The following is a 26,394-nucleotide window of genomic DNA, read 5'->3' on the forward strand; positions in this document are numbered from 1 at the left end:
CAAATCACACTCAGCATCTTATAACTTAAAAAAAACAAAATATAATAAAAATAGATCAAATATAACCTTTAATGCACAACAAAAAAACTGCTAGCACAACCTCTGCAGTGAATTCACACGAGTTTGAGACTTACGTCCTTCCAGAACTTTAGTGTTTTCGCCGAGAATCAGCAAAGAAAATTTGTGACAGTAAAGAGAACCAGGCATTAGTGGTGAAAAATATCTTCCTGCATTATTTCGGCTTCAAACACAGTTTAAACAAGGCCAGTTCCCAGTTAAGAAATGCCAGCTTCCAGTGGTCAACCGATCGAACCAAACAATAGAACAACATATAGAGTTTCCTTTGAAAATAAAACATCAACCGTTAAGAAAACAGGAATCTGTAATACATAGGAAAATGGTTAGAAAAAATTAGATTAGAGCTAAAATAAATAAGCGATCGTAGAGCTGGGAAATATATCGATATTATATCGATATTGTGATATGAGACTAGATATCGTCTTAGATTTTGGATATTGTAATATCGTAATATGGCATAAGTGTTGTCTTTTCCTGGTTTTAAAGGCTGCATTACAGTAATGTCATTTTCTGAACTTACCAGAGTGTTGTAACTGTTCTATTATTTGCCTTTACAGCCACATTACTGATGATTATTTATCAAAAATCTCATTGTGTAAATATTTTGTGAAAGCACCAATAGTCAACACTATAATATCGTTGCGGTATCGATATCGAGGTATTTGGTCAAAAACATTATGATATTTGATTTTCTCCATATCACCCAGCCCTAAGTGATCGTTAGAAAATTAATCTGCAAATATGTTGATAACCAAATAATTGTTTCAGTCAATTTTCAAGCAAGGAATGCTAAACAGACACCAGTTCCTGCTTTTCAAATGTGAGGACTTTGTGCTCTTTTTGTCAAATGCGATAGTAAACTGAACCTCTTTGTATTCTGTTTTTTTTAGGTTCAGATTAAAAACAAAAAGTGAATGTCACCTTGGGCTCTGGGAAAATTATGAGCATTTTTAAATTTTTTTTTTAGATTTGATAGATACATGATTAATTGAATTATTATTTAAAAATAACCATCAAATGCAATAAGTTTGATGTCATTGTAAAATAAGATGAACCATAAAGCTACTTAAGGGAAAATAAAATGGGCATTTTTACCAATAGTTTTCATTATTAATGAATCTGATTCTTTTCTCTATTAATTGAGGAATTGTTCAACAATTTGGGAAATACTCTTATACTTGATACCACCCTCCTGTTTTTAAATTCTACCTTTGCCTAACTATATTCATGGTACCTTGCACATGTGATTATGTATCTTTAAGGCATACTGTTTCTGCCTTCCCTGTTCTACCTGTAAAGCACTTTGGGTCAACTGTTGTTCGTTTAAATGTGCTATACAAATAAAATGACTTGACTGAAGTTAAAGAAAATATCAAAATTGCCAAATCCCAAACATGTTCATATATAATAAAGAAAAGAAGCAAATCATCACATTTGAGAAGCTTCAACCAGCAAATGGCACTTTTGTTTCATTATTGACTTGCCAACATTTTTTATCTGATATTAGTCCAGTTTGTATATATAAATGCGTTTGTGTGTGTGTGTGTGTGTGTGTGTGTGTGTGTGTGTGTGTGTGTGTGTGTGTGTGTCCGTGTGTTGCCTTACGGTCTAGTGGGACCTCCAGTGCAGTGGCGAGGTGTACCAAGAACAGCACCAGCAGTACTGCGTCCATCCTTCTCCTCTCCATCATCAGTGTGTGACGCAAAGGTCTGCCCCCAAATACAGCGACGCCCCGCCTCTCTGCTCAGTCACACCGTCTGAGGACACGTGCACATTCACAACTACACGGAGAGAGAGAAAGAAAGAGAGAGCGTCAGAGATAAGAGGATAGAGGAAGGAACAGAGATTACTGGGTTGAATAGCACATCCAGTTACTGCTGCTATCAATCATAAGACTGAGTTTGTTCTGTTGTTTTCATCAGATGGTGTGAGAGAGAGAGAGAGAGCGAGATAGAAAGAGAGAGAGAGAGAGAGAGAGAGAGAGAGAGAGAGAGAGAGAGAGAGAGAGAGAGAGAGAGACAGAGAGAGACAGACATATCTCTGGCCATAGATCAATGTTATGTGCCATGCAGTGCAGTTTGCTGGAAGCTATCTTTTTGATCTAGTGCACTCCAACACGGACCGACGCGGCTCACCAGGGCTCACTTTGCTCGGCTAATCACCGCCGTGGCCATCATGCCATTAGGCTTCTCTGCCATATCGATCACATCAGATGACATGCCAAGGGACAAGACACAGGGACACTCACTTTACTTTCCATTTCACTTTCAGCTTTTTGATTGACTGACTGACTGAGCCAGCAGCAAACTGATCCCCAATGAGGTCAGATTTCAGACAGTGAACCATCATTCCTTAATGAGATTGTTGTAATGGGAAACATCATGTGTGATTGGGGAGATCTTAGATCTCTGACATCTTAGTAGACACCGTTCAAAGGGGACAGATTGTATAGTATAAGTTCAACAGGGTGTTCAGGTTCAAGCGAGCTGACTTGTTTACAGTTCAAAACAAAATGGTGAAAGGCTAATTGGCTACTGATTAACCGTTAATACGTAAAGATTTTATTTTCGTTTGTTACACAATATAACCTAATTATGCATCCAACACTAATGTTGAACTGTACTGAATATACCAGGTCTGAATTATTTCTCTTGTTGCCAGGCAGCTCAGTGTTGCCATATCACACCTTCAAAAGGGACTACGGGCGGAAAATAGCACTTGTGCTAAAACCAGGTACAATGCATCTCTCCTTGTTCTTACACAAGGTTAAGGTTAACTTGTGCACTGTCCCTGTTTAAATAAAATAAATTCAAAAATTCATCCAACCAGAAGCAATTATTTTTTCGAAACAAAGCTAAAAAGGAATGATAGCAAAAACGCAAATGTTGAAATAATCACTGCCAGGGTCATCAAAACCAGTGTGACTTAAGCTTCCGAGAATAAAATAGAATCAACATGACTTTGCTCAGTTTGTTTCATATGTATCTGGATAATTCAGCAATGTCACAAACAAATAAGCAGTATAATTCATTATTTTACTGTGAGTGTGAGCACAGCTTGCAAATGATGAGTAAAAAGAATGAAACTTGGAAGGAGTGGTTTTCTGTCTTTTAACAACTGCAGCCTGACCTGTTTTTATCTTGCCCCCTCCTGCCTGTCTTACCCAAGGCATCTGCTGGCACAGTATTAAAATGTCATAGCTTAATTTAGAGCTCAGGCAGACTAATTTGCGGTGTTATCACAAAAGCACACTATCAAATTTGGGATACTAATGCCGGTTACCATATGAAAGAATTAAATTGAGCCCATTAAAGGTGGAGCTGCATACGTTTACTCCTCTCCCGCCTTCGGTTGCTGGGCGGGTTAGGGCTGCGAATGAGGTGGTGGAAGCTGTGTCTGGGACCAGAGGCTAGGCAGTCAGGCCCTGGCCTAGTGCTCCTTTGGGAACTGATGTATTTGTTAGTGCTGCCCTACAGTCATGATTCAGCACCAGCCCCAGAGCCGGTGTCTGGTGGCATGGGAAGAGACCAAGGCTAACGTATGCTGCCCCGGGCTTCCACTACACCTCTCTAGGGAATGCCTGTATTATTTGCCTAGGGCAGCCAATCACACTGCCGTGTACACCACCAGGCTGCTCTGGCTTTGGGATTTGAAATAAAAAGATTTTGAGGGGGGGAACCTGCAACACACTTTTATCATCAATGTTCATTTTCAACTTGCAAATGTGTTAGAAATTTACAATCAGATGTAATTCATGCAAAATCCATTCAGTGATTAGTAAGGTTTCACATTGTAATAATTTATTTGTGCCAATCAAATTTTTTTGATGTAAAAAGTCACAACATCACAGCAAAGAGAATCCAACAATTTCTAAAAAAACAAACAAACCCCCCCCCAGAAAATACAGCCTGAACTTGGCTGTGCATAGTCACAGGTGAAGTGGAAAAAAAGGACAGCCTGCGACAGCAAGAGAATAAATGTGTTAATTATACATTTTATGGTGAATCCCCAAAAGCATGGTGATTGTTATCTGGAAAAGAGCCAGGGCTTCATCCAGGATTTATTTCCCAATTTAATGAGGTGTAGCAGCTCAGCATGTGTGTGTCTCTGTGTGCATACTGTATATGTGTGCCTGTATTCATTTGCGTGTATGTGTGCTATAATTATCCCTGTGAGCTGCAGTGATACGGGACCAACCCCTTACATCCCTCTCCCAGTAGGAGGACAGTGGAAACTCAAGTGGGGCTCTTAAGACGTGAAACCAACCACCAGGGTCCGGAACTACTGACATCCTGCGTGAGCAGTGAGCATAAAAATGATTTAAAACCAAGCCAGACCTTACCCTATTTAAATTAAGTAGTGGAGTATTCATACTCTTTAAATTTACAGATGTAGCGTGAGGCAGAAGCTTGCATAATGAGTGTATTTTGAGCTTAAGCTAGAGAAGCCCTGCATCTTAAAGAAGAAACTACAGTTTAAAGCCCACTTTTCATTTGAATACAATTCTTTCGTGGGGACATGCAATCAGAAAATAGCCATCACAATTGTTGAACTTTCCTATGCATCTCGTCCTGACGGAACTGGAAAAGCCAAAGTCAATAAAGCTCACTTTGCTGGAGACTGCTGAGGCAGAGATAAAAACACAGTACTGTTTGGGGAGCTGCGCCAAAAAACTGTCAGACTCTAACACAATCGAACAGGAAATAAGAAAGAAACACAGCAGGTTAGTACGGACACGTCCAGCAAGGAATTTTAGCTATTTTCAAAATAGATGACTAGATGATAACGATGATATTTTTAGAATACAGGCCAAGAGGATGATAAACTGAGCTACTGTCTCATTTAGAAAACTCAATACAATAGTAACTGAAGGCAGTATATCATGATGACAACTACCAGAGTACTTAAAGGACAAAACCTGAGTGTGTTGACAAGTTTTAACTCGTAAAACCTGCATAAACAATTTTTTTGGCCACTATATTATCACCTTTTAACGTGATATGGTGAACATGTTTGCAAACAGTTGCTAACTTAAACACTCACAGAGAGCAACATTATCAAACATTTGAAGTCGTTTTTCTGGCCATCACATTAATATATGTTCAATATTCACTCTTCTTTAAGCTCTGTTTTTGGTCTCCACCAACTCCTGAGGGAATTATCTGGCTCCTTAGCTGCTAAATGCTCCACTACATTCACCAGCTAGTTGCAAACAGGTGTTTGGTGGTGGAAGTCAATGGCTGTCTGGAATGGTTGGAAAAACTACCTGAAACAACAACAACAGGGTTTGCAAAATGGTAAGCTGTGATGTAAGTTACATTTTATTTAAATTAAATTAACTAAAACATTGTTAAGGACCTTTAAATTGCACTACACAACCAAAGTAGTTGTGTTTCTTCAGCAAAAAATCAATGTCAGCAAAATGAAAGGCTCTAATTGTAATTACTGTTTACAACTACATAAGACCACCTTCACTCAGGACCTGCTTTTCTCTCTGTTCATTTTGTCTGTGGAGAAAACACTCAGCACTTGTGTAAAAGCTGCATTGAGCTGTCTGGCCTCTCATTCAGCCAGCCTTTCAATTACCCCATTGTCATTTTCCCATGGCTAGCTACTTCACCATCCCAAAACTAATTGGTTTTGTGCACATGTCAGAGATGTAGAACATTACAGCAATGCACGCACACACACACACACACACACACACACACACACACACACACACACACACACACACACACATATGCAAAGACATATGCATGCGCGCTGGCTGCAGAACTTGAGGGTCAGGACATGTCTGAGCACACAGATGGAGCTGACAGGGGCACAAGCACTGAGAATTGAAGCACACCACGGTGTAAATGAATAGCAGTCAGCAGGGGGAAAAGCCCAAATGAATTTCCCTACCCAGCAACAGATAATACTACTCCATATGCTTTATGCTAACCAATAGCAAAGCTATTGTCATTGTCTATGCTAAACAATACTGATGCAATACTGCAAGACTGACTAAATCACTTTTGTTGCATCAGTACTGTACAGTATTAACATCTATGATGAAAGAAAAGCTGTTGTCTCATGCCAAGCAAGCACCCTAATTAACTCCTATAATCAGCTCTATTGATGGCTCATGGAATCGGGTTTGTGATCCTCGGTATGGCCTTAATGGAGCAGCAGGGATCCCCTACAGACGGCTGAATGTGGGGGTATAATGATGAGAATGTCTCTGCACTTAGGAAGGTGGTGATGAGAAAACGGATACGGTTGGAAGAGTTTATTTTTCTGAGGCTGGCAGGCCGAGTGCTCCCGCTGCAGCAGGATGTTACTGCATGGTATTCACGCCCAGGGCTGCCTGCCCATTTCTCTGTGCCATTAAACATCTATGGGGGAGTCGGAGGTTGCTTGAAAAGCCTTGATGTAGGAGATAATGAGACAGTCCTTTTATTTGGTTACCAAAGTTTGGAAAGTCACAATCATATTGGATTGGAATATAAAGTTATCACTCGGCTAAATAGTCCTTTTTAAGTCCTTTTAAACAAAAGCTTAAAAGGAACATTATCATTTTTATCATTTTTATAGTCTTTAATTGCTGTGCTTCAATGAGCTACAGATTCACAGCTAATGCACGGACATGATTTATAGATATGATGTATTAGATTGAATGTTCTGTGGCTTTGACTAATACCTTTCACAGGCCTTGTATGTGCAGCTACAAGATCACAATGGAAATTCCAAAGGCTGGCTTCTGCGTGCGTTTTCCATAATCTTCTCATTAGCTTTTATAATTGGAGGACCGTATGCAAATAATTGGTGTGGTTAACATATGAATTGGGGTCCTGTTGTTCAGGGAGACCCCACAGCTCAAAAAACACGCTGCGGCCCTTTCATCTGCACTGTACAATGCCAGACAATAAAGTGAGGATCTTTAATTCATCTGCTCCACTGTAAATATATCCTCCTTTCTCTATTGTTGGATGAATACTGAAGCTAAAACTGGTTTTGATACATTATTTGTACATTTCCAAGTAAACCTCCACCTATAATGTGTAAACGGCCATTTGGTCAATTTTAAAATTTTTTAAAAATGGCAGTGTGGAGTTAAAAACATGGGCATTTACCAGGCAAAAACAATCAGGTGGCTTTATGGGAAGTGTAGGCTCTGGTGTTTTTCTAGCTTGACCCCTATTAGGAAGTAAAAGTCAGGAATTATTTAGTTTATTAAGTTTACTCTCAGTAAACTTGATGGTAGTGCCATATGACATCTTTGGAGCAGCCCCTTAAATAAATCTTGCGGTGTTTTTAATACTTCTCTCCAAGTTATCAATCTTCCACAACACCTAATGCTAATGGACATTTGCTACTAATGCAACGTGCCTGCCAGTTTGTTTGGTCCTCCCCCTTTCACAGAGCACCGCACATTGGCATTCACTAAGTTTCCTCCATGTACATGCAAAAAACCTTTCGAGATTTGCTCTCAGTCCCTTCTGTCCAAATGCTAATCACTGCTGGCGCCGGCGCTTCGGCGAGGGAACTCCTCTTTAGCATGCAGATGGAAGCAGCGCCACTAGATGGGACCGCTGTGTGAAGGAGGAAATCCCTGCCTGTTCAACCTGAATGGAACCGAAGGGCGTTTTGCTTTCATCTTATCACTGCAGAGCAGCTTCTATGACATATAGTTGGTGAGTCACATCCTCACATTATACCGGCACTTCCTCTGAGAGCCTTCTCGTGATTGGATGGGTTTATGAGGCCCTCTTTTTCTCCTTATGATAATTGTTGGAGGCAAATTGGAGAGCTTTCAATCTTTTCAACGCCTCACAATGTAGCAAAAGCTATACATTATTGGCTAATAAAGTAGAAATGGTAGCAAGGTGGCAAAAGTTAAGTCCCCAAAGTGCATTTGTATGCTTGTCTGACACCAGACTTGTACAGTAGCTCATTACTGGAGAATTAAGCGAGTGGAGGCATTTATAAAAAGCATTCATTAAAATGAGATCAGGAGGGGAAGCAGCACAAGGCTGAATGAGCAACTGTGGATCTGAACTTGACCTTTATTTGATAGCTGATCCCCACACTGTAATTACTCCTTAAAAGAGGATGTTCCAATATCGCCAAGCAGTCCTGCTCATGTATTTTTGTATGCAAATTCATACTTGCTTACATCCATTTGCATCCTCCTTGTTTGTGTGTGTTCACAGAGTCTATGGGTCAAGGAAGGAAGTCAGACATTCAAGATGGAGCTTGAGAACGCTTGGCCTGCCACAGGAGTGTGTTATGGGTGAGGCCATTCATATGCTGAGCAGAGGTTCATTATCATGAGCAAATGCAGGAGAGTGGGAGGAATGCATGCCGACTGGCTTCCTGAATAGCTAAAAGGACTCTCAAAATCCTCAACATACATCACAAAACACACTTTAGCTACAGAAACATAACAGCTTTGAGAAAGTAATCAACATAAAACCAATCTGCTGTGGGAAAACAAGAAAATCCTTTGAGACAGCAGACAGAAACACCCATGCATACATGGAATGAGAGACACATACTTGTTATGGTTATACAATATAATCCATAAAACTCAGAGTTCGGCAAATGCAGGAAAATGTTTTATAGCTAAATATAGGGACACTCCATACAGCTTTCAGCAGAGCAGAGCCACTCCAAACTGCACTCCAAAGGGGCTCTCTGTATCCATGGCAATCCCCTCCTGTTCTCAGATCTCCATGCTGACAAAAAGATGTCAACTCTCTCTCATCAAACACAGACATATAGGGGGAAAATGGACAAAGAGGCTCAGACCTATTTTTTATCTCATAAGTAACCTTGGAGAGAAACTGTATGCTTGGCATCTGCTCTGCCCCCCCCCCAAAAAAAAAAAAACGTCTCAACCTCCTCTGATCTCAACAAAAGAGGTATGATTAGAATCTCAGTTTGCCACCATGTCCGCACCGGATGGCTTACTCCACATGTGAAGGGTCTCTCACGATGGGGCCAATATGTGGAGTTTACTTTAAGCTTAGGGGTGCAACAAAAAGAGTGAATGAGACAGGCAGTGGAGGAAATGCCCAGCTAAGACACACACAAAACTGGCAGGCGTGTGGGCAATGTCAGCCAGGGTAACAGAGAGAAACAGTGTCTATGTATGATTGCTCAGAGTCAACAGTTAATGCAACCAGGCCTTTCTGGAAAAGCGCTACTGTATAATAAACACTGTTCTGGTGGAATTTGAATTGTGCTGATACAGTGCCGGCAGGCAGGCAGCAATGAGTCATTTAGAGCCATCTACCCTTTGTATGGTACCATTCAGCCTAGCAAAATCTACCGACAACATCAGATAACAAAGCATGAACATTGACTGTGGGCTAGAACAATCCCTTACCCCTGTGTGTTACCAGAACATGTAATTTGCCAGTGAGAGAAGTAACAGGTGGACAGAGGCAGGTACTAGGGCTAGTCTTATTGAGGACAATCTTCTCTGCCCTGAGGCCATGTCGGAACTCAAAATCAGACTAAACAGCATGCTGGAATTCATCCACAAAAATGGACTCAGGCATTTCAAGTAAATAGATTAAAGAAAATACATTGTAATAATGTAGTCTTTAAAAAAGGTACCTGTAATAATGTATAGACATCTGCTATGCTAAAACAGGATACAGCCATGCTAGCAGCGGCCTGTAGATCAGCATGTTAACATGCTCACAATGACAATGCTAACTTGCTTATGTTTTGCAGGTATAATGCATATAACATGAGCGCCACCTTAATTCGACATGTTAGACACAATTTAATTAAAACCACAAATGTCAACCTCATGGTGGTGCAACAGGAAAAGTCAGTTTTATGGATTTATAATCTGGGCATCATGGATATCTCTACCAAATTCCATAGCAATCCATCAAATATTTGTTGAAATATTTCAGTCTGTACCAAAGTGGTGGACCAACCACCAACGTCAACAGACGTTGCCATCCCGAGAACCATGCCTCATGGCTAAAAAAAAGAGCAAATTGTGCTAGCAGTGGTCTAGCTAAATCTACTTACAATTTCAGATAACAAAGCCTGAAGACTGACTATGTGCCGGACAATCTGTTACCAGAACATGTAATTTGCCAGTGATAAAGTAGTGGTGAGAAAATCCCCGGCAGGTGGACAGAGGCAGCGCGGTCTAGTGTTATTGAGTGCCACCTCTACATTCACAGAGCGCCCCAATAGGCCTCTCCTGCATCTCCCCTCCTCCTCCTCCTCCTCCTCCTCCTCCTCCTCCTCCTCCTCCTCCTCCTCCTCCTCCTCCGCAAGCCCCTTCCACTTCACCTGTGTCTGTGAAAGGTCAGCACAGAGGAGGGTCCTCACCCCCTCCCTAAACCCACAGCTTCCACTCCACAATCGGCCCCAACACTGGAGCCCAGTGCCAGGAAACTCAATCAAAGAGGAGCTTCAGAGGGCTCCAGACCTCTCAAAACCCACCATTGTCTCCAGAAGGCTTCCCCACACCGAGCCCGGTCTATATGTAACACTGTAAGAGGAGTTGCTCATTACCGCCCGTCCCCAGTTCCACTTTGTCTCTTTTGTGCAGCTGACAGAAGAATCCAGTTGCCCAGCCAGGCAAATAAAAGAGAGTGCAGTTCCATAAAAAAAAAAGAAAAAGAAAAAGAAAGAAAGAAATTGACAAAAAGGATTTATTTGCAGGACAGGGTGATGACAAGACACATATGTTGCATGTGTTAGTGCAGTTTATTCAGACGTGAAAGGGACATCCAACACATAACTCTTTTACCTGTTGTGTCACTACAAGACAGTTCTTTAATGGCATCTAATTAAGCGTTTAAAATTTGCAATTCATCCCACGAGTTAGTAAGTATTGACTGATAGACACACCACAACACAATGTGTGTGAATGTCAGAGCAATCCATTATCACATAAAGGAAGCCCTATTTAGTTGCCCCCTCTCTCTCCCTCTCTCAGCCCCTCCTCAGCTCCATTCAGATACGGCAGGTGAATACAAATCATTTCCCCTTCGCTGCTCTCTAAAAGGACTCACCATCCAATTTCAGACATAGAGGATACAAACAATAGTCCTTTCAAAATGTGAGAAAATCAAATCATGGCCTTTTTTTAATGAAAGATACAATCAGGAGTTAACCCTTCTAAAATGCTACACAAGTTCTGAAAACATTGTTCTCATCAAAACTTATCAAAGGATCTAAGCTTAAGTTTTCACACAATAAATCAACTAAGGATTGTTTTTCTTTATTGATTAATCTGTATTTTTTTTATTAAATGAGACATAACATCACTGAAAGATCCTGCATATTAGTGCAACAGGTAAAGCAGATAAACTTCTAAAGAGGAGATGTTTTGGGGGCAGAAGAGGATGCTGTCGTTACTGTTGTGGAAAAAAGGTTGTTAACAAAATAAACAGCAACACACATTGTGAAGCTGGAACCAAGACGTTTTATATATTTTGTATCATGAAAACCATTGGGGATTAATAGTCTATTGATGCACTAATTGATAAATCGACTTAAAGTGACCCTTTTGGTTTTGATTAAATATTAGACATATTTCCACCACTTGTTTCTATTAATGCAGAAGTTATAACTTCTCCAACCTGTAAGTGTATGAAAATAGAATCGCTCAGAATATAATCCACAAGAGACACCAAAATAAAACATTCAGAAATGCTGCTTAATGTGAAAATAATGTTTGTGCCAGCTGCACTGATCCAAACACACTCTTTCAGCCAAGTCTGAATGAGCTTTGATTACACTGGCATGAGCTATGGCCACTCTATTTCAGGAGTCAGGTTTTCATATGCTAAACTCAACAAACAACTCAGGGGAGGCGAACAATTCATCAAAGATATCCCTGAGTAAACTCCACAGACTGTATTTGAAAGGAAGAGTGGCGCTGTGAATTTTCATTTTTAAATCGTCCCCATCCAAAAACTTTTGATGGGATTTGATCTAATTAAGTTCTGAGGCAGAGAAACTTGTGATATTTTACCAAAAATGAAATAATAGGGAGCGAGAGATAACATCTCCCTTAAGCGAATGGTATATTTATTTTTTTTAGCAAGTAATTGGATGACCCCATTTTATGTGAAGCAGTTTTTTGTGAAATTAAAGAGAATTTCAAAGATTAAAGAATACAACAGAAAGCCCCTGGTAGTGACTGACTGATTGCGCTTCACCAAGGCTTAGTGTGAACATGTTCCTATCTGTCTCATGGGTCTGGATGACTGAAATGTTGGCTTATAAGTATTAATGATACTAATGAAGGACTTAACTTTGTCAAAAGGAAGTCCCACCAGAGACTCAAAACTTAAAAAAAATAAAAAATGAAACGCTTAAAAGTTTATTGGTGTTATAGCTTAAAGATTTTCCTTTTTACATCCATGATGTGGAGAGTTTGAGTGGGTTTCGAGTGGGTTTGGTGTTTGGCCCAGAGGGTGTCGCAGCTCAGACAAACTGTGCTCCATCCTTACAGATCGTCCAGCCACGACAAGAACTGCTCCATCAGCCCTCATTTGTCAAATGGTGATTCCGGAGGAAACATTGCTCCCGTTTAACACTAACAGTCCACCTGGCTTCCGCTAACAGCGTCTGTCCTGTGTCTGTGTTTGACGGGATGAGAGACTGGTCACTAATGCAGGAGAAGTATCTGCTCAGTGTTGGATAATGGCTGGTTGAGGCTGTAGTGGAGGTTGTTCTGACTGCGTCTATTGCTCGGTGTGTGTATAGAAAAAGGTCGGCACTGGGATGTTGAGCAGCAGGACAAGACGTGTGTGATTTGCCTCCAGGGAAGTGTTTCAGTGTGTTTGTGCCCTCAGGGTCAAACATGACAGATGAATGAATTACTGCCATAACAGATAATGGTACAGTATCTCTGCTGGAACTACCTCACCCTCAGCTGTCTACACATGACGAATAAATAAATGCATTTTATGGTCACCTAAATATAGCCTAAACATTAAACAATGAAATAAAAAAAAATAGATTTAAGAAATGGATTTTATACTGGATTAAGGTTTTAATAAAAGTTTAAGAAATTAATGAATGCATAAGGATGCACAATTTGAGTCATGTTAAATTTATTTTATTTTAACAAAATAATTCAAAATCCATAGTGTGGAAAATGAAATTCATTATCATGTGACACAAGTGAAAAATGAAATATTGGTCAAGGCTTGAAGTAATTTACCAAGCAGTAGAAATCAAAAATCTGTGTATAGCTTGTTATTTCAGTGTGCTCTCACAGTTTATATTCATCTTTTCTTTACTCTCTCTCTCGCTCTCTCTCAGCAAGTAGAGAGATTTCTCATTAAAATTGGCCGAGATGTAGGTGAGCGAGGGGTTACATCTAAATTCCCCCATTTGTATTCCATCACAGCAACTGGAGAGCAGGCTGTTTATATTGATGAGTGGATAGACTTGGCCTTGGACCAGGACCCACGCCTAACAGCCACATAAATCATTTGGTTTCTTAGAGGCCCCATCCAAAACAGATAGATCCCCCTAGCTTGTGACGGTGTGAGGACAATCTTCTCTGTCCTGAAGCCATGTCGATACTCAGAATTCATCCACAACATGAAAGTTAAATCAGGCAGTCAATAATTCTGTACTCTGAAATAGAAAATTTAGTACAGACAAATAAAGCGTGCTAAAAAAAAGAACATAAGCTCCAAGGTAGTTAACTGGTTAGGGTTTGGAACCATATGTAGGGCAAATTTAACTTTTTATATTTTCTCTTCTCCTATTGCTCTGCTTATATAAATAATAAAAACATATGCTCTATTTTCTTACTTTCAAAAAACATCCGTCCAGTGAAGTTTTCTGTCTGAACATAATTTATTTCTTTAGCTCAAGAGAGAAATCAAGATTCTTGGATCACTGTTAAAGGAGTAGTGGAACACGTGGGAAAATAAGCTTATTGGCTTTTCCCACCAAAATTAACGTGTGTGCAGGTTTTTAAAATGAGGGTAAACCTGCTAAAAATAGGGGATAGACTCCTTTCCCATTGCCAGTACACGATTATCTCTCTCGGTTTATTTTTTTCTAGAGTTTCATGTTTGATGTCACAAACAAAAAAACAAAAACAGGGTTAGTAAGCAGGAGAAAGCTGCATGAAGCCTAGTGACGATGTTAAGGTAGTTGCTTCTTCTTTTTTTTACTTATTCAGTCTCTCTTTCAAACTCGGTGCAGCCTAATTTGGGACGATGTCCGAGAGCTGCTGGGGCCGAGATTGACGGAATTTGTGGCCGAGATGTTACTGACGGAGGTGACACCATTTACGCCAGAAGAGGGCCGAAAATTTGTGTGTTCACCCGGGTGTCACGTTTCCATCACTGACGATCAGAGCTGGAATGGACATAGATTTGTCCCTGGAATAAATAACCTTTCCCACTAAAGATAAAAGCCAGATTATAGTGGTTGTCGGTGGGTTTTTTTGGCCAGTGGGAAAGAGGCTTTATTGGGTTTTTTTCTCCGAGATTTTGATGAAAAGACTGTTACCACTCTTGTGCTTGTATGCTAAATATGGAGCTAGAGCCATGAGACAATTAGATTAGCTTAGCATAAAGACTGTAAGCAAGGGGAAACAGCTAGCCTGGCTCTGTCCAAGAAATAGTTTCAGCATATAACTCCCTGATAAACCACAACATTGGGCAGAGCCAGGCTAGCTGTTTAACCCCCTCTGTGTCCTGTCCTTATGCTAAGCTAAGTTAACTGGCTGCTGGCTTACTAGATTAATCAACTTGTCACAATGAATAACAGAATGAATAGGAATGAGTATAGATGCATTTAGCAGTGCGAATAAGAAAAATCTCTGAGGCTGGACCAGATAATTGCATAGAGAGGGCAGTGAAGGTAGAACGAGGCCTGGAGGAAGGTTGTGCAGGTGAATGACGATGAAAGGAGTTAAAAATAAAAAATAAAGATTGATATGCAGAGCCAGATATAGAATGGGGTCTCCTCAGACTCTCCGGGCTGTCTGCTGAGCAGTTTGTGAGTCAGCTGTGCATGAAGTCGGCTTTCTCCACAACCTGGAAGATGGAGAAGGAGAGCATAAACCCCTCAGGAGGGGCCTCAGCAACCTCTTTCACATCACTCAGACTCTTTCTCTCCCTCACTGTCTTTGTATCCATCTATTCATCCATTTGTTTATTCATGTCCTTTTTTCTGACACTTTAGCTTTGTCTCCCAGCACCTCCCTGTCTCTGCCTCTCATATGGCCACAGAGACACTGAAAAACACACATCTACTCAATAACCTCCACACACAACCCATTTCTCACACACTTGTATCAAAGAGATACCTAAGAAATATCTTGACACGTTCATCTGCAACTAAGTTTGCTTGGAGCAGCCCAGGGGCCCTCTGTGTGTGTTTGAACACCTTTACTTATCTGCAACTTGTATGATCTCAGAACGGCTGCTGTGTAATATCACTTCTTTCTAACCATCGAGAACAATGCTGCTTCACTACCGACACTCTTCATGTACGCTGGGGTTTATGGAAAGGAGGTTATTTGTGAGAGTCAGTGACTCACAATCCAGTCCTTAGTGTTTTAAATTTGGCAACTCACGTTATTCAAAACTAACTACATGGCACAAGTAGTTTGTGTGTGTATTATGACAGATGCAAATGTGATTGTCTCTGTACTTTGGTAAATTGGATTTAAAACTAAACAATAACTCTGAGGTTAAAGTGCTGACACTAAGTACTATTTTTTACTTTATTAGAGATTTGACAGGAAATGAGGGGGAGAGAGAAGGAGAATGGCATGCAACAAACAAATATCCCCAGCTGGACTTGAAACGGGGACCATATCATATATTTTTAAATTTGAACCTTTCTCATAACATTTAATATTTGTTTGCAAATCGTTTGCAGAAAATGACTGGCTGGATTCTACGACCCATTGGCATCACCAGAGTATTGGCATTTTCCCAGGTTTTGCTCTGCCAGGCCTGTACTGCAGCCATCTGCACTTCTTGCTTGTATCAGGGATTTTTGCTTTCAGTCTGGTCTTGAGCAAGTGAAACACATGATCTGTTGGCCTGAGGTCAGGTGGACAAGAGTTTGGCCATGATAGTCATGCTTAAACTGGGGCTTTAAAAAGGGCCACGCGTCCTTCTCTATATCCAATAGGCCACATGCGTGCATGAGTGTCAGCACTAACCTCAGTCACGTTTTCATTTTAAATCCAATGTGTTGGAGTAGAGTCAAATGGAAAATGCATCAATTCCCAAATACTTTCTGACTGCACTGTAAATGAAAAGACTGTGTTAAGTAATCAATAAAAAGTCACTCTCATGTAGAGTTAACAATAGCATAGCTATTTCTAAAGATGCCAAGCTCTGATTGGCTGATCCCCAATCTTTTCCCCACCTTCCCCCACTTGGCATTAAAACACACAAACACAAACAATAATACCACACTCCCTGACAGCCACGTGAGAGGAACTGGTGAAAGACAGCACTGTGGAGGTAAACGGAAACCTCAGCGGCCTTCCATTGAAGGTCCTGGGACATGAATGCTGCCGCTCACAATGGACGCATCACACCTCACTGCGTTTCAAACCGCAAATTCTGTCCGCAGCTCCTCAGTGTGGCCCTCTATGACTCGGCCATTGAAAAATGTGGACTCAGCATCTCTGGCCTGCAGCACACATTCACAACAACAACCGACTGCCACAGCGGGATGACAGAAGAGAGAAACAGAAAGAATGACAGATTCAGAGACAAACAGACTGACGGATAGGCAGAGGCAAAGCGAAAGATTGAAATAGGCATATAAATGGATAAACTGAGAGAGAGCCCACCCCCCATTGCCAAAAATAAAACAAGCGGAGCACCAACAGCAGAGGTAGATGAGCCCTGAGCCGTCAGAGTCCCTGAACTCTTCACTCGGCTGTGCATGCAGCCTCTCCGCCTGACTTAACGGTGGGATCCTTCCTACACACTCCACTGGGCGGTGGACACACATCACACTGTGTCACCTCCACTCCCAGAGCATTAGTTCACCTCTACGCTGAATCACAGACACACTTTCAGCACCACCGAATGAGAGGATGAGCCAAAGGTGACTACGGGTAATTTAAAAAAAATAAAAACTGTGTAAGCTGAGAGTCAATTCTCTGGGCTATAATGCACACTGAGACCTTGTGCTTAAGGGAGGTACTTTCGCTCTTAATTGTGCAACTGCCATTAGGGAACTTTTCCACCTCTGCATGCTCCATTACGACACATTATGTGTCAATAGGAGAGAGGCACTCGGCACAATATAGCCTCTAAGTGCTATTTTGTCATTTGTAAAGTATTGACACCCACTGTCACAGCAGCGCGAGGATGAGAGAGTGTGTTACCTTAACAACCATATGCATCAAACATACTGCCGAACCTTGCTGCCAAAATGGAGGCCGACCCAAAAAGATACTTTGCCAGTGGACAAATGCCAGTCAAGCAAGGTGTGACCTTTGCCTTTCAGCTAGAGCAAATGAGCACGCATCACAACAGAGACAGAAAGAGAAAGAGTCGTGAAAGGGGAGGTTGTTTAGGGACTTCAGAGCTCTAGAGAGAGTGTGAATATTAATACATTCACACTCTGGCAGCAGCATAGATGAAGATATTTGGACTGGAGACACTTGCCAGGCATGGCAAAAAGATTGACATTTCTGTGTTCACATCCTACGGGAGGGGAAATGCCTTCGAGAAGAACAGCAACGTTTGATTCTGAGAGGCAGGAAGTTCACACTGTTTTGGAAAATGATGATGTTGGTGGAGATGATGTGATGTGTAAAAAAAAAATAGATTCAAAGCCTGACGGAAATGTTTCCAACTTACCAGAGAAACTCAAATCCCCTCTCTCCTCCTCCTCCCTGGCTAGTGCTCTGCTTCGTCTTCTTCTGTGGTTTTCTTCAATCTGGTTAAACAAAAATGGAAGAGAATAACAAATTTGAGAACTCATAATTCACATTTCTCTGCTCTCTCTTTGTGGAAACAACCCGGGACTTTAAAACAACAAGAAAGAAAAAAAATTTCTTTTCCTAATAAGGTCCGGGGAGAAAGTTTTGCACGGCTACAGTATGCATATTTTCTGACATCCAGTACGTCAATTTGACTTTACAATGGGCCTGCTACTACTCCATGTTTTGTTTTATTATACTCTGTTAAAATTGTTCTCATCTTGGAAGTCTCCTGCTCTGTCACAGTCGCACCACAGATTATACACTCGGATATTCCAGCATGAAATCTCTCCTCCTCCTCATCGAACTCTTGTGTAAATTGTGATTATTTTAATAATACATTATGATCCTTTAGTGTCTTTGGAAATGCACTTAAATCACTCCAAATGTGACAAGCTTTGATGGCGAAAACAAAGCAAACATCCAAGCTGTGCAAACCAAAGTGTGAACATGGCTTTTCAGAGGCATTGGTGTGTAATCCAGATTGATAGGACACAAAAGCCTGTTGCTGGGAGCTGGAGGAGACGCATCTCCTCCCTTCGTCTCTCCTCTTGTCTTGTCTCATCTTCCCGATATCCTTCTTCTCTATACTTCTCCTTTCGCTTTCTCTCCTCCTTCTCCTGTTATCTGCTGTCGTCCTCACTCCTGTCCTCTTCCCTCTCACCTTGTCTCATCTTCTTCGCCTCTGCTCAATACTGTCTTATTTTCCTTTTCTCTCATCGCCCCTCTTGTGTTATCTCCCACTTTCTAACTTGCCATAACCAATTCTCATCTCCTCACTTCTTTTAACTTAAGAGTTTTGGTTCCTTACGTTCAGGAGTCCATGTGGAGTCGCATAATATGCAGATGTGAGAACCCAATCCTCTCCTCTCCTTAAATCTCCTCCATTCTTTCATCAAAGAGTTGTTAAGCCTTAAGATCAAGACCCTCAATGCAGAAAGTCATGTTAAATGATATGTGGATGTTCTTCTTTACAACATAAAAAAAAAATAGATTTTTGATAAAAAATTCACAACACATGCTGCTCAAAACAAAATACTCAAGTATGTTTTACATGACAACTGCTTGCTCTGATCGTGAAAATTCGGGAAGGTCAAGGGGCAGAAAAGGCGCAGGTATCCTTTTCTGATTTAGAGTACATTTTACCTTTTCTTCTCCTTTCTTTCCTATCTCTTAACAAGGGGTCACAGAAAAGGCTCAGATGCCGCTCTTCTAGCCTTTTTTTTGTTTTCTGTCCTCCTCTCTAAAAATCTCTGTACACTATATATTCTGTCCTTCCCTCCTTTATTTTAAGCCCAATCCTATCCTCGCTTCCTCTTAAACACTGTCACAGTGAACACACATACTGGAATCGATTGAGCAAAATGATTGAAAAAGCCAATCCAATTTACTTCTAGCAAAGTCTTATTGACTTCAGTCTGCTGCTCCAAATAAGAGTATGGAAGCCCCATTGTGAGACGCCGCCGTTTCCACCCGGTTAAATACGAACACTGCTTTCTGCACCGCTTCGCAGATACAATTGCAAACTACAGGTTTAACATTAATTCTGTGTCACACAAATAACAGATGTGGTTTCTTCAGTTGTTTTCCCACTAATTTCCTGTTTTGTCTCACCACCCAAGATTCAATTCTGCAGAATCTGTGCACTGTAAGCTTGTCTAAAAACATTTGAGCTGTTTTTGTCATGCTATTCTCCTAAAACCAGCATTATTTACTTCAACCTTTTGTACATTATAAGGATTCAGAAAGCCTTAGCACCATAGGCAATAACATATTACTTCTTGCAGAATATTATAAACAGAAAATCTGGTCTTCCCACAGCCCTGAATTTAAAAGGCTCCTGACCCAGATTTTAAAACCACTGACTGGCTATTCACTCACATCATCACAATGTATTATTGCTGACACGTGTGCTGACACCATACCTGCGCACAGAACTACAGTTCAGCTATCATACTGTTCAGCTCTAACAGTACAGGATAATCTTTGCCTCACTATGCATTTGCTAGATAGCAGTGATCATCTAATTACAGCTGAGACTTATGAATTAAACACAACAACAAAATGACCTTTCCACATCCTGTTTGAATGAGCTGAAGGCTGATCCCATCAAAAGCGGCCTCCCCCTATGACATCGAGCCAGCTATCCCGCCACCCCGCCTCAGCCCTTAGACACCACAGAGTCGAGCGGAGCTCGGCCCAGCTTGGCTGCCATGGTGATAAGAAGAGGGTTGGAGAACCAAGACTGAAAATAGCCGGAGATCGGATGCCGACAGTGGGCAAGGAGATGGACTACAAAACACCACACAGCAAGAAACGCACGGTGCCCTCAATACCTCGGGGAGCGTTCTCGTGTCACAAGTGCTGACTAACAAAACAGACAGCTGAATCTTTCGTGAACATTGATAGCACAACATTTCACAACAAGGAGGAAGGATTAGAGGTAACAGCAAATACATAGAGGTTTTATAACTATCCTGAAAATTAAAGCTGCTCTAATCAATATTTTCATATTAACAATGGATCAAGTTACTAAATGTATGTATAACAGGAAAGCGGTGAATCATAGTGATGAACCCACAGATAATTATCACCTGACTCTGCAGTTCTTCTCAGCTCTATGAAGTGTTGGTGTCTTTCAACTCACAGTTTTGGTTTTTAGCCCACTTGGTTATACAGTAGCCCACTGGTTCACTCTCACATCACAGAAAGCGGTTTCCAGCAAAAAAAGGTCACATTACCTGCCCACCACCAAACACCACACAGACAAAGATAGATAGAGAGACACAGATATTCCCTAGGCATATCAAAATAGATAGTGAATATTGGACTCACATTCATTCGCAGCCAGATACACGTCTAAATAAATGCGAAGTTTGCTCCATATCTGCTAGATGTGTAAATAAGCATTTGCTAACACGTTACACATATTAACTTTAAAAAGTGATAATATATCAGTGTTTTGGTTACAGCTTTCTGTGCTGCCCCCAGGCGGCCAAAAAAAAGCTGCACGTTAGTGGCAAAAAAAGTAGAATTGCAACATAAATGATTAATCTTAGGTGGTTAAATTATTACAAAAACATTTAGTATTTAGTAATGGGGATATGCTTAGTAACACATAGATGAATAAATGCTGTTCATTTCATTCAACTACAGCAGTCCATTAACTAATGCTGCCTCAAAAGACTTAGGAAACAAATTAAACTTGCCTCTAAAGATTTGGTTGGTTTATGTTTGTAAGTAACATCATGCAAAATAGGTGTTGCAGTAAAGTGAGATGTCCTCAGGTTGAACAAGCATGGCTCACTGCAGATAATGCCAGGTTGTGAGGTGTCACACATTTCTCTAATGAGAGTCTGTTGGTTTTCTCCTGCAGGCTGTGTTGTTTTGATGTGTGCGTGTGTGTCCTCAAACAGGGGAAGAGGGCTCAGCACCAGCGTAGCGGCCTGTGGGTTTAATTTTAGACTCTTGCCTAATGAGAGGCAGAGTGTGTCTGCAGATGATACCGCTCTCCCGATGAAGCATCATTACCGCCAAAGAGGGGAGAAATAATTCGAGCCGGAACACACTCTCCCCCTATGGTGAATTGACATCATGAAACACGGCTCGCAGAGACAGAGATAGAGATATGCTCAAATGCTGTTACACTTAACACAAGCTGACATACAGACTGTATGTCTTATCTGTGTGAGGATATTTCTTGCAGTGTGGTAAAATTTCCTGAGCGCACACTTTTTGCAGTGAGATGTCCATAAGAGCTTGTTTCCTCTGACAATTAACATTTTCATCCATAGTTTGTTTTTTTCCAGCACTTGCATATCAACACATCATCTTTATTCTGCTGAATGTCAGCTTGTCTTCAGTGTAACGGCATACAGTTAACTCATTCTAACTGTTGAGTTGTTATTAGAAATTTTGGAAATCATCTAGAGTTGCAAATGACAATTATATTCCTTATTGATTCATTGCTTGGTGTATAGAATGTAAAAAAAAAAAATAGTGAAAAAAGGCTGTAATACTTTTCCGAGACCCAAGCTCACATCTTCAAAATGTCTTGTTTTGTCCAACCATGGATGTATTATAATATCAAACTAACAGCCTATAACCCAAAGAGATTTAATGCACATCAGACAAAGAAAATCAGAAAATACTATGGAACAGTATTTTTGTTTGAAAAATGACTGATTAATCAAGTATCAAATTAGTTGCCGAATAAATGGTCTGTCAATTGACAAATTCTTTCAGCTCTAATCAATGTATTGTGTAGCCCATGATCAACAGTGAAAAATAGTTTAAAAAAATGCCCATCACAAGCTCTGAAGTCTCAAGCTAACATTGTCAAATGTCTTGTTTTTTTTTGACCAACAGTCAAAAACCCCAAAATGTTAATTTTACAATGATATAAAAGGAAAGAAGAGCAGTAAATCCTCGTTTGAGAAACCTGCACCATTAAATATTAGTATGTTACCTTGATGCATAACTTGGTTAATTGTTTCCTCAGGATAATCATCATAGAGGTATCATTAGTTCAGGAGTGCTGAAACATCTTCAAGACTTAAACAATAAATCCAGTTCATTTGGACTATCACTTGTCGAACAAGAGCATCACAAGCTGCACTTTCTAAACAACAGGTTAGGACTATATGGCATAAAATACCCATTAACAAAAGAAAGAATACATCACCTTTATCTCTGTATTTGTCAATAAGAATAAATCCCCTCAGTGTTTGTATCCGCTGTGTGAGAGCATCATTCAGTTGTCATAATCCCAGTGCCCGTGTATTCCTCGATGTGTCTGTTGTGACTGAGTGACAGTGAAGAGAGATGAGCTGATTCCCTCACAAAATCACCCCCCTCCCACACACCGACAACCCCTTCTCCCCTCCTCCCATGTCCCTCCCCTGAGCCTCCCTCCCCCCTCCCTCCCCTCTCACAGTGGGATTAAAACAACCTTTTGTCTCTCTACAATAGAGGTTAAACATTTCCTGGTATCACATGAACAGCTACCAGAATCGACAAAGTTGCCGGGTGGGTTTTAAAACCACATTTGTACAGACGCATTCAATATTCAACAAGTTATCTGTTTTGTATCAGACACAACTATAAGCAGGAGGAGGAGATGACAGAGCATAACATCCTGCGATATGAATTTGGCAGAGCATAAAAGCAACATTGACACTATAATTGCATGTTAAATCAAATAGCACCCGGTTAACACTGGAATAACTGTCAGCTGCACTGATTGTGCTCGGACAATGCAGCTTTTTGGATATTCAATAGAGGGTGGAGGTGGAGTAGAACCAGCAAAGCTACGCTAAGAAAAGGAAAAAGCCTGAAGGCACATCCTCTGGACTTCCCTTCCCATAAAGTGAGAAGCCAGAGAAAGTGCTCACCTACACTCAACAGATGTCTATCCCATGCAATCTAATCTAGTTGACTCAGTGAGGGGAAGCTTAGTTATTGCAGACTCCTCACCGGTATTATTGCAACCCGTTTTAAAATAATAGAAGGAATAGAAAGAAGTGAAAAGGGTCTTTTGACATAAGTTAGCTATGGTTGCAGAGGGCAACAATGGTGGGAGCTATCCCTTTGAAAGAGTCACTATTCTCTTGGCCCGGCCCTAAATAATGCTCCTCTCATTACAAAAGCACAGAAAATGTAACATTATCTGCCCAAAAGCACATTGTCCATCAACGTGAACAATGATTTAGACTAGTATTTTGTTTTGTTTTACACTTTTTTCCCCTCTCAGTTACAGTGGTGGGATGTGACTAAGTACAAGAACTCATGCTGTACTTAAGTACAATTCTGAGGTACTTTACTTAACTATTTCCATTTTATGGCAGCTTACACTTCTACTACTCTTAGTAGAGTAGTATAGTAGTGTTTATTCCGCTAGGCCTATTTATATTTGAAAGATATACTGTAGCTACTAGTTACTTTTCAGATAAAGATTTTAAATACAAAAATATATGATGAGTTTGTAAAATAAAATATATTTAATCAGTGGTCTGGCTAGTGTTTAGCTTGTGACAGTGTGCAGTTGGGGCTCCTTGTCACATTTCAGATGCCTATGAGTTGTTAGCAGTTCCACAAAAGAGAAATTTCTCATATAACAATAATAATATTATTCTCAGATGGTTTCGTTAAAAAAAAAAAGTTCTAATCATCAATTATTTCACAAAAACAGCAAAGACAAGAGAAAACAATAAATGCAAACAGATTTGTGCAGAACCTTTTGTTTTTTTCTTCTTTCCTCTCCCATGAATCATTTGGATTTATCTGGTAACCCTTTGGAGGGGGCTGACCCTTAAATTGGAAGATACTGGACTAAACTAGCTAACTGTATATAAAGTAGGGCTGGGCGATATATCGATATAAAAAATATATCGATATATTTTTAAATGAGATATGGAATTAGACCATATCGCATATATCGATATAGTTCAAATTTGATCCTTGCTCCAAGTAAGCAAGCAAGCAAGCTGCTGATCCTTTTGGATTGGCCTCTTTTATTTTATAGGCTTTTTATTTAAGATATTTTTTTATTTAAATGTGCACCTTATGGAGCTTTGATTTCAATAAAGGTACTCCTGTTGTTATACAGTATTTATATATTATACAGTTTACATTTTATTGTTATTTGAACAGCTGAGCATTTAATCATGAACCAGGTGAAGAAACCTGTTCATTATTTATTCATTAGTTTTTGTAACTGTTCACTGAAATAGCCGGTTTCTATGAAACTACTTGTGACATGTCATATTTGGCTTTGACTTTGACTCAACATTTGCTCTCACTTTACAGAAAAAATATCGGGATATATATCGTATATCGGTATTCAGCCAAAATATATCGGGATATGACTTTTGGTCCATATCGCCCAGCCCTAATATAAAGTAGTTAAAACTAGCGTCACCTCGACCAGCTACAACGGTAAAATGCTGCTTACATGTTGATGCAGTGTAAGCAGCAGTGATCAGTCACAGAGGACATTTTGAAATGATTCTGAATGCAGGACCTTTACTTGAGTATTTTTGCTTTTACTTAAAGGTTCCCTGTGTTTTTTTTGTTTTTTTTACCTTTAGTAGCGCTAAGGACCTTTTTTTTCTATGAATGGGTACCCTGTTTTGTGATCTCATACGCACATGGCAAAACTATACATTTTCTAGCCCGAGGGGGCTGGGAAGGTTCACAGATCCAGTGGATCTGTGGAACCCTATAGTTTTCCTAAGGATAATTTTTCCGTTGATAAAAGTCATGCAAGGACCTCAGACAAATAAATGCATCCACTTCCACCACTAGGTGGCGCTACAGCAGCATTTGGCCTTATAACTCCCAAACCGTACATTGTACATTATAAAATACTTACATCCACGCGTTTCCTGAATTCAGCTGAATCTCCTGATATAAGCACTGCCTATTTCCGCCTAGACTTTTTTGTGAAAAATCGTGATTTATCATAAAACCTACTGTTTCGAACTTCTCTTAGACCGTACAACCAATCTGCACAAAACTTGGTAGGTAGCATCTACAGATGGACCTGACCAAAAGTTTGCTACGTTAAACTATGCGCAATTTAACACCAAACATTTTGTAGCTAGCTACCAAACACAAACTTTATCATATCTCAGCCAAATTAAATGCTATCAGCAAAAAACTTGAGATTATTGATCAGCATCGTACTACGAAGCTCTGTGCCGATTTGTTATTAGACAACACATAATAAACATTTATGTGTTTTGGCCAATAACTCAATGCATGTAAATGGGACATTTGCAATTGCAATTTATCTGCCGTAGTAACTGCTATCAACATGAAACTTGTGATGCTCGTTTGGCATGCTGCCCTGAGGCTCTGTACCAAATTTGGCGAAGATCGGCCATAAGCCATAGTCAACGTATACCAGTTTTGGCCCTTTTACTCAATCAATGTTAATGGGATATTTGCAATGGCAATCTACGACAGACCTTGCAGCTTACACCTCTCAATATTTCCTGACGTTTGCCTCCCCACTGTTCCGCTTTGGGTTCCGTTCCGCTTTGGGTTCCGCTTTCGCATGCTCCCCAGGTCGTCGGGGGCGACTCGCGCCGATGAGGCTTGGACCCCATCATAACTGCTTGCAGTTCTAGTTTAAATAGTTTTTTTGTGGCATTTTTAGGCCTTTATTTTTGACAGGACAGCCTTAGACATGAAAGGGGAGAGCTAGGGGGAATGACATGCAGCAAAGGGCTGCAGGTCAAAACTGAATCTGCGGCCACTGCGTCGTTCTGAGCCCAGGTGTATGGACGCGCACTCTACCAGGTGAGCTACCCAGGCACCCACTATACACATTTCTGCCAACGGTTTCACAC

The 26,394-nt window shown here is 40.5% G+C and overlaps 1 protein-coding gene across 5 annotated transcripts in view; it reads right to left on the reverse strand.

Moving 5' to 3' along the window:
* The window catches only part of LOC114560003 (neuronal cell adhesion molecule), a 79,184-nt gene that overhangs the window by 22,900 nt on the left and 29,890 nt on the right, over positions 1-26,394 (reverse strand). For 4 of the 5 annotated variants that reach the window (XM_028585105.1, XM_028585102.1, XM_028585106.1 and 1 more), the window contains exons 2-3: positions 17,919-17,997; positions 1,684-1,859 (exon numbers count right to left, since the gene is read on the reverse strand). In XM_028585105.1, coding sequence (XP_028440906.1) covers positions 1,684-1,768 — 85 coding nt within the window. In that variant the 5' untranslated portion in view covers positions 1,769-1,859; positions 17,919-17,997. Of the gene's footprint in view, positions 1-1,683; positions 1,860-17,918; positions 17,998-22,724; positions 22,799-26,394 lie in introns of those variants that run through there. The other variant, XM_028585103.1, reaches the window with a different exon arrangement.

The sequence above is a fragment of the Perca flavescens genome, chromosome 8 (assembly GCF_004354835.1).
Source record: "Perca flavescens isolate YP-PL-M2 chromosome 8, PFLA_1.0, whole genome shotgun sequence".
Classification (NCBI taxonomy): Eukaryota; Metazoa; Chordata; class Actinopteri; order Perciformes; family Percidae; genus Perca; species Perca flavescens.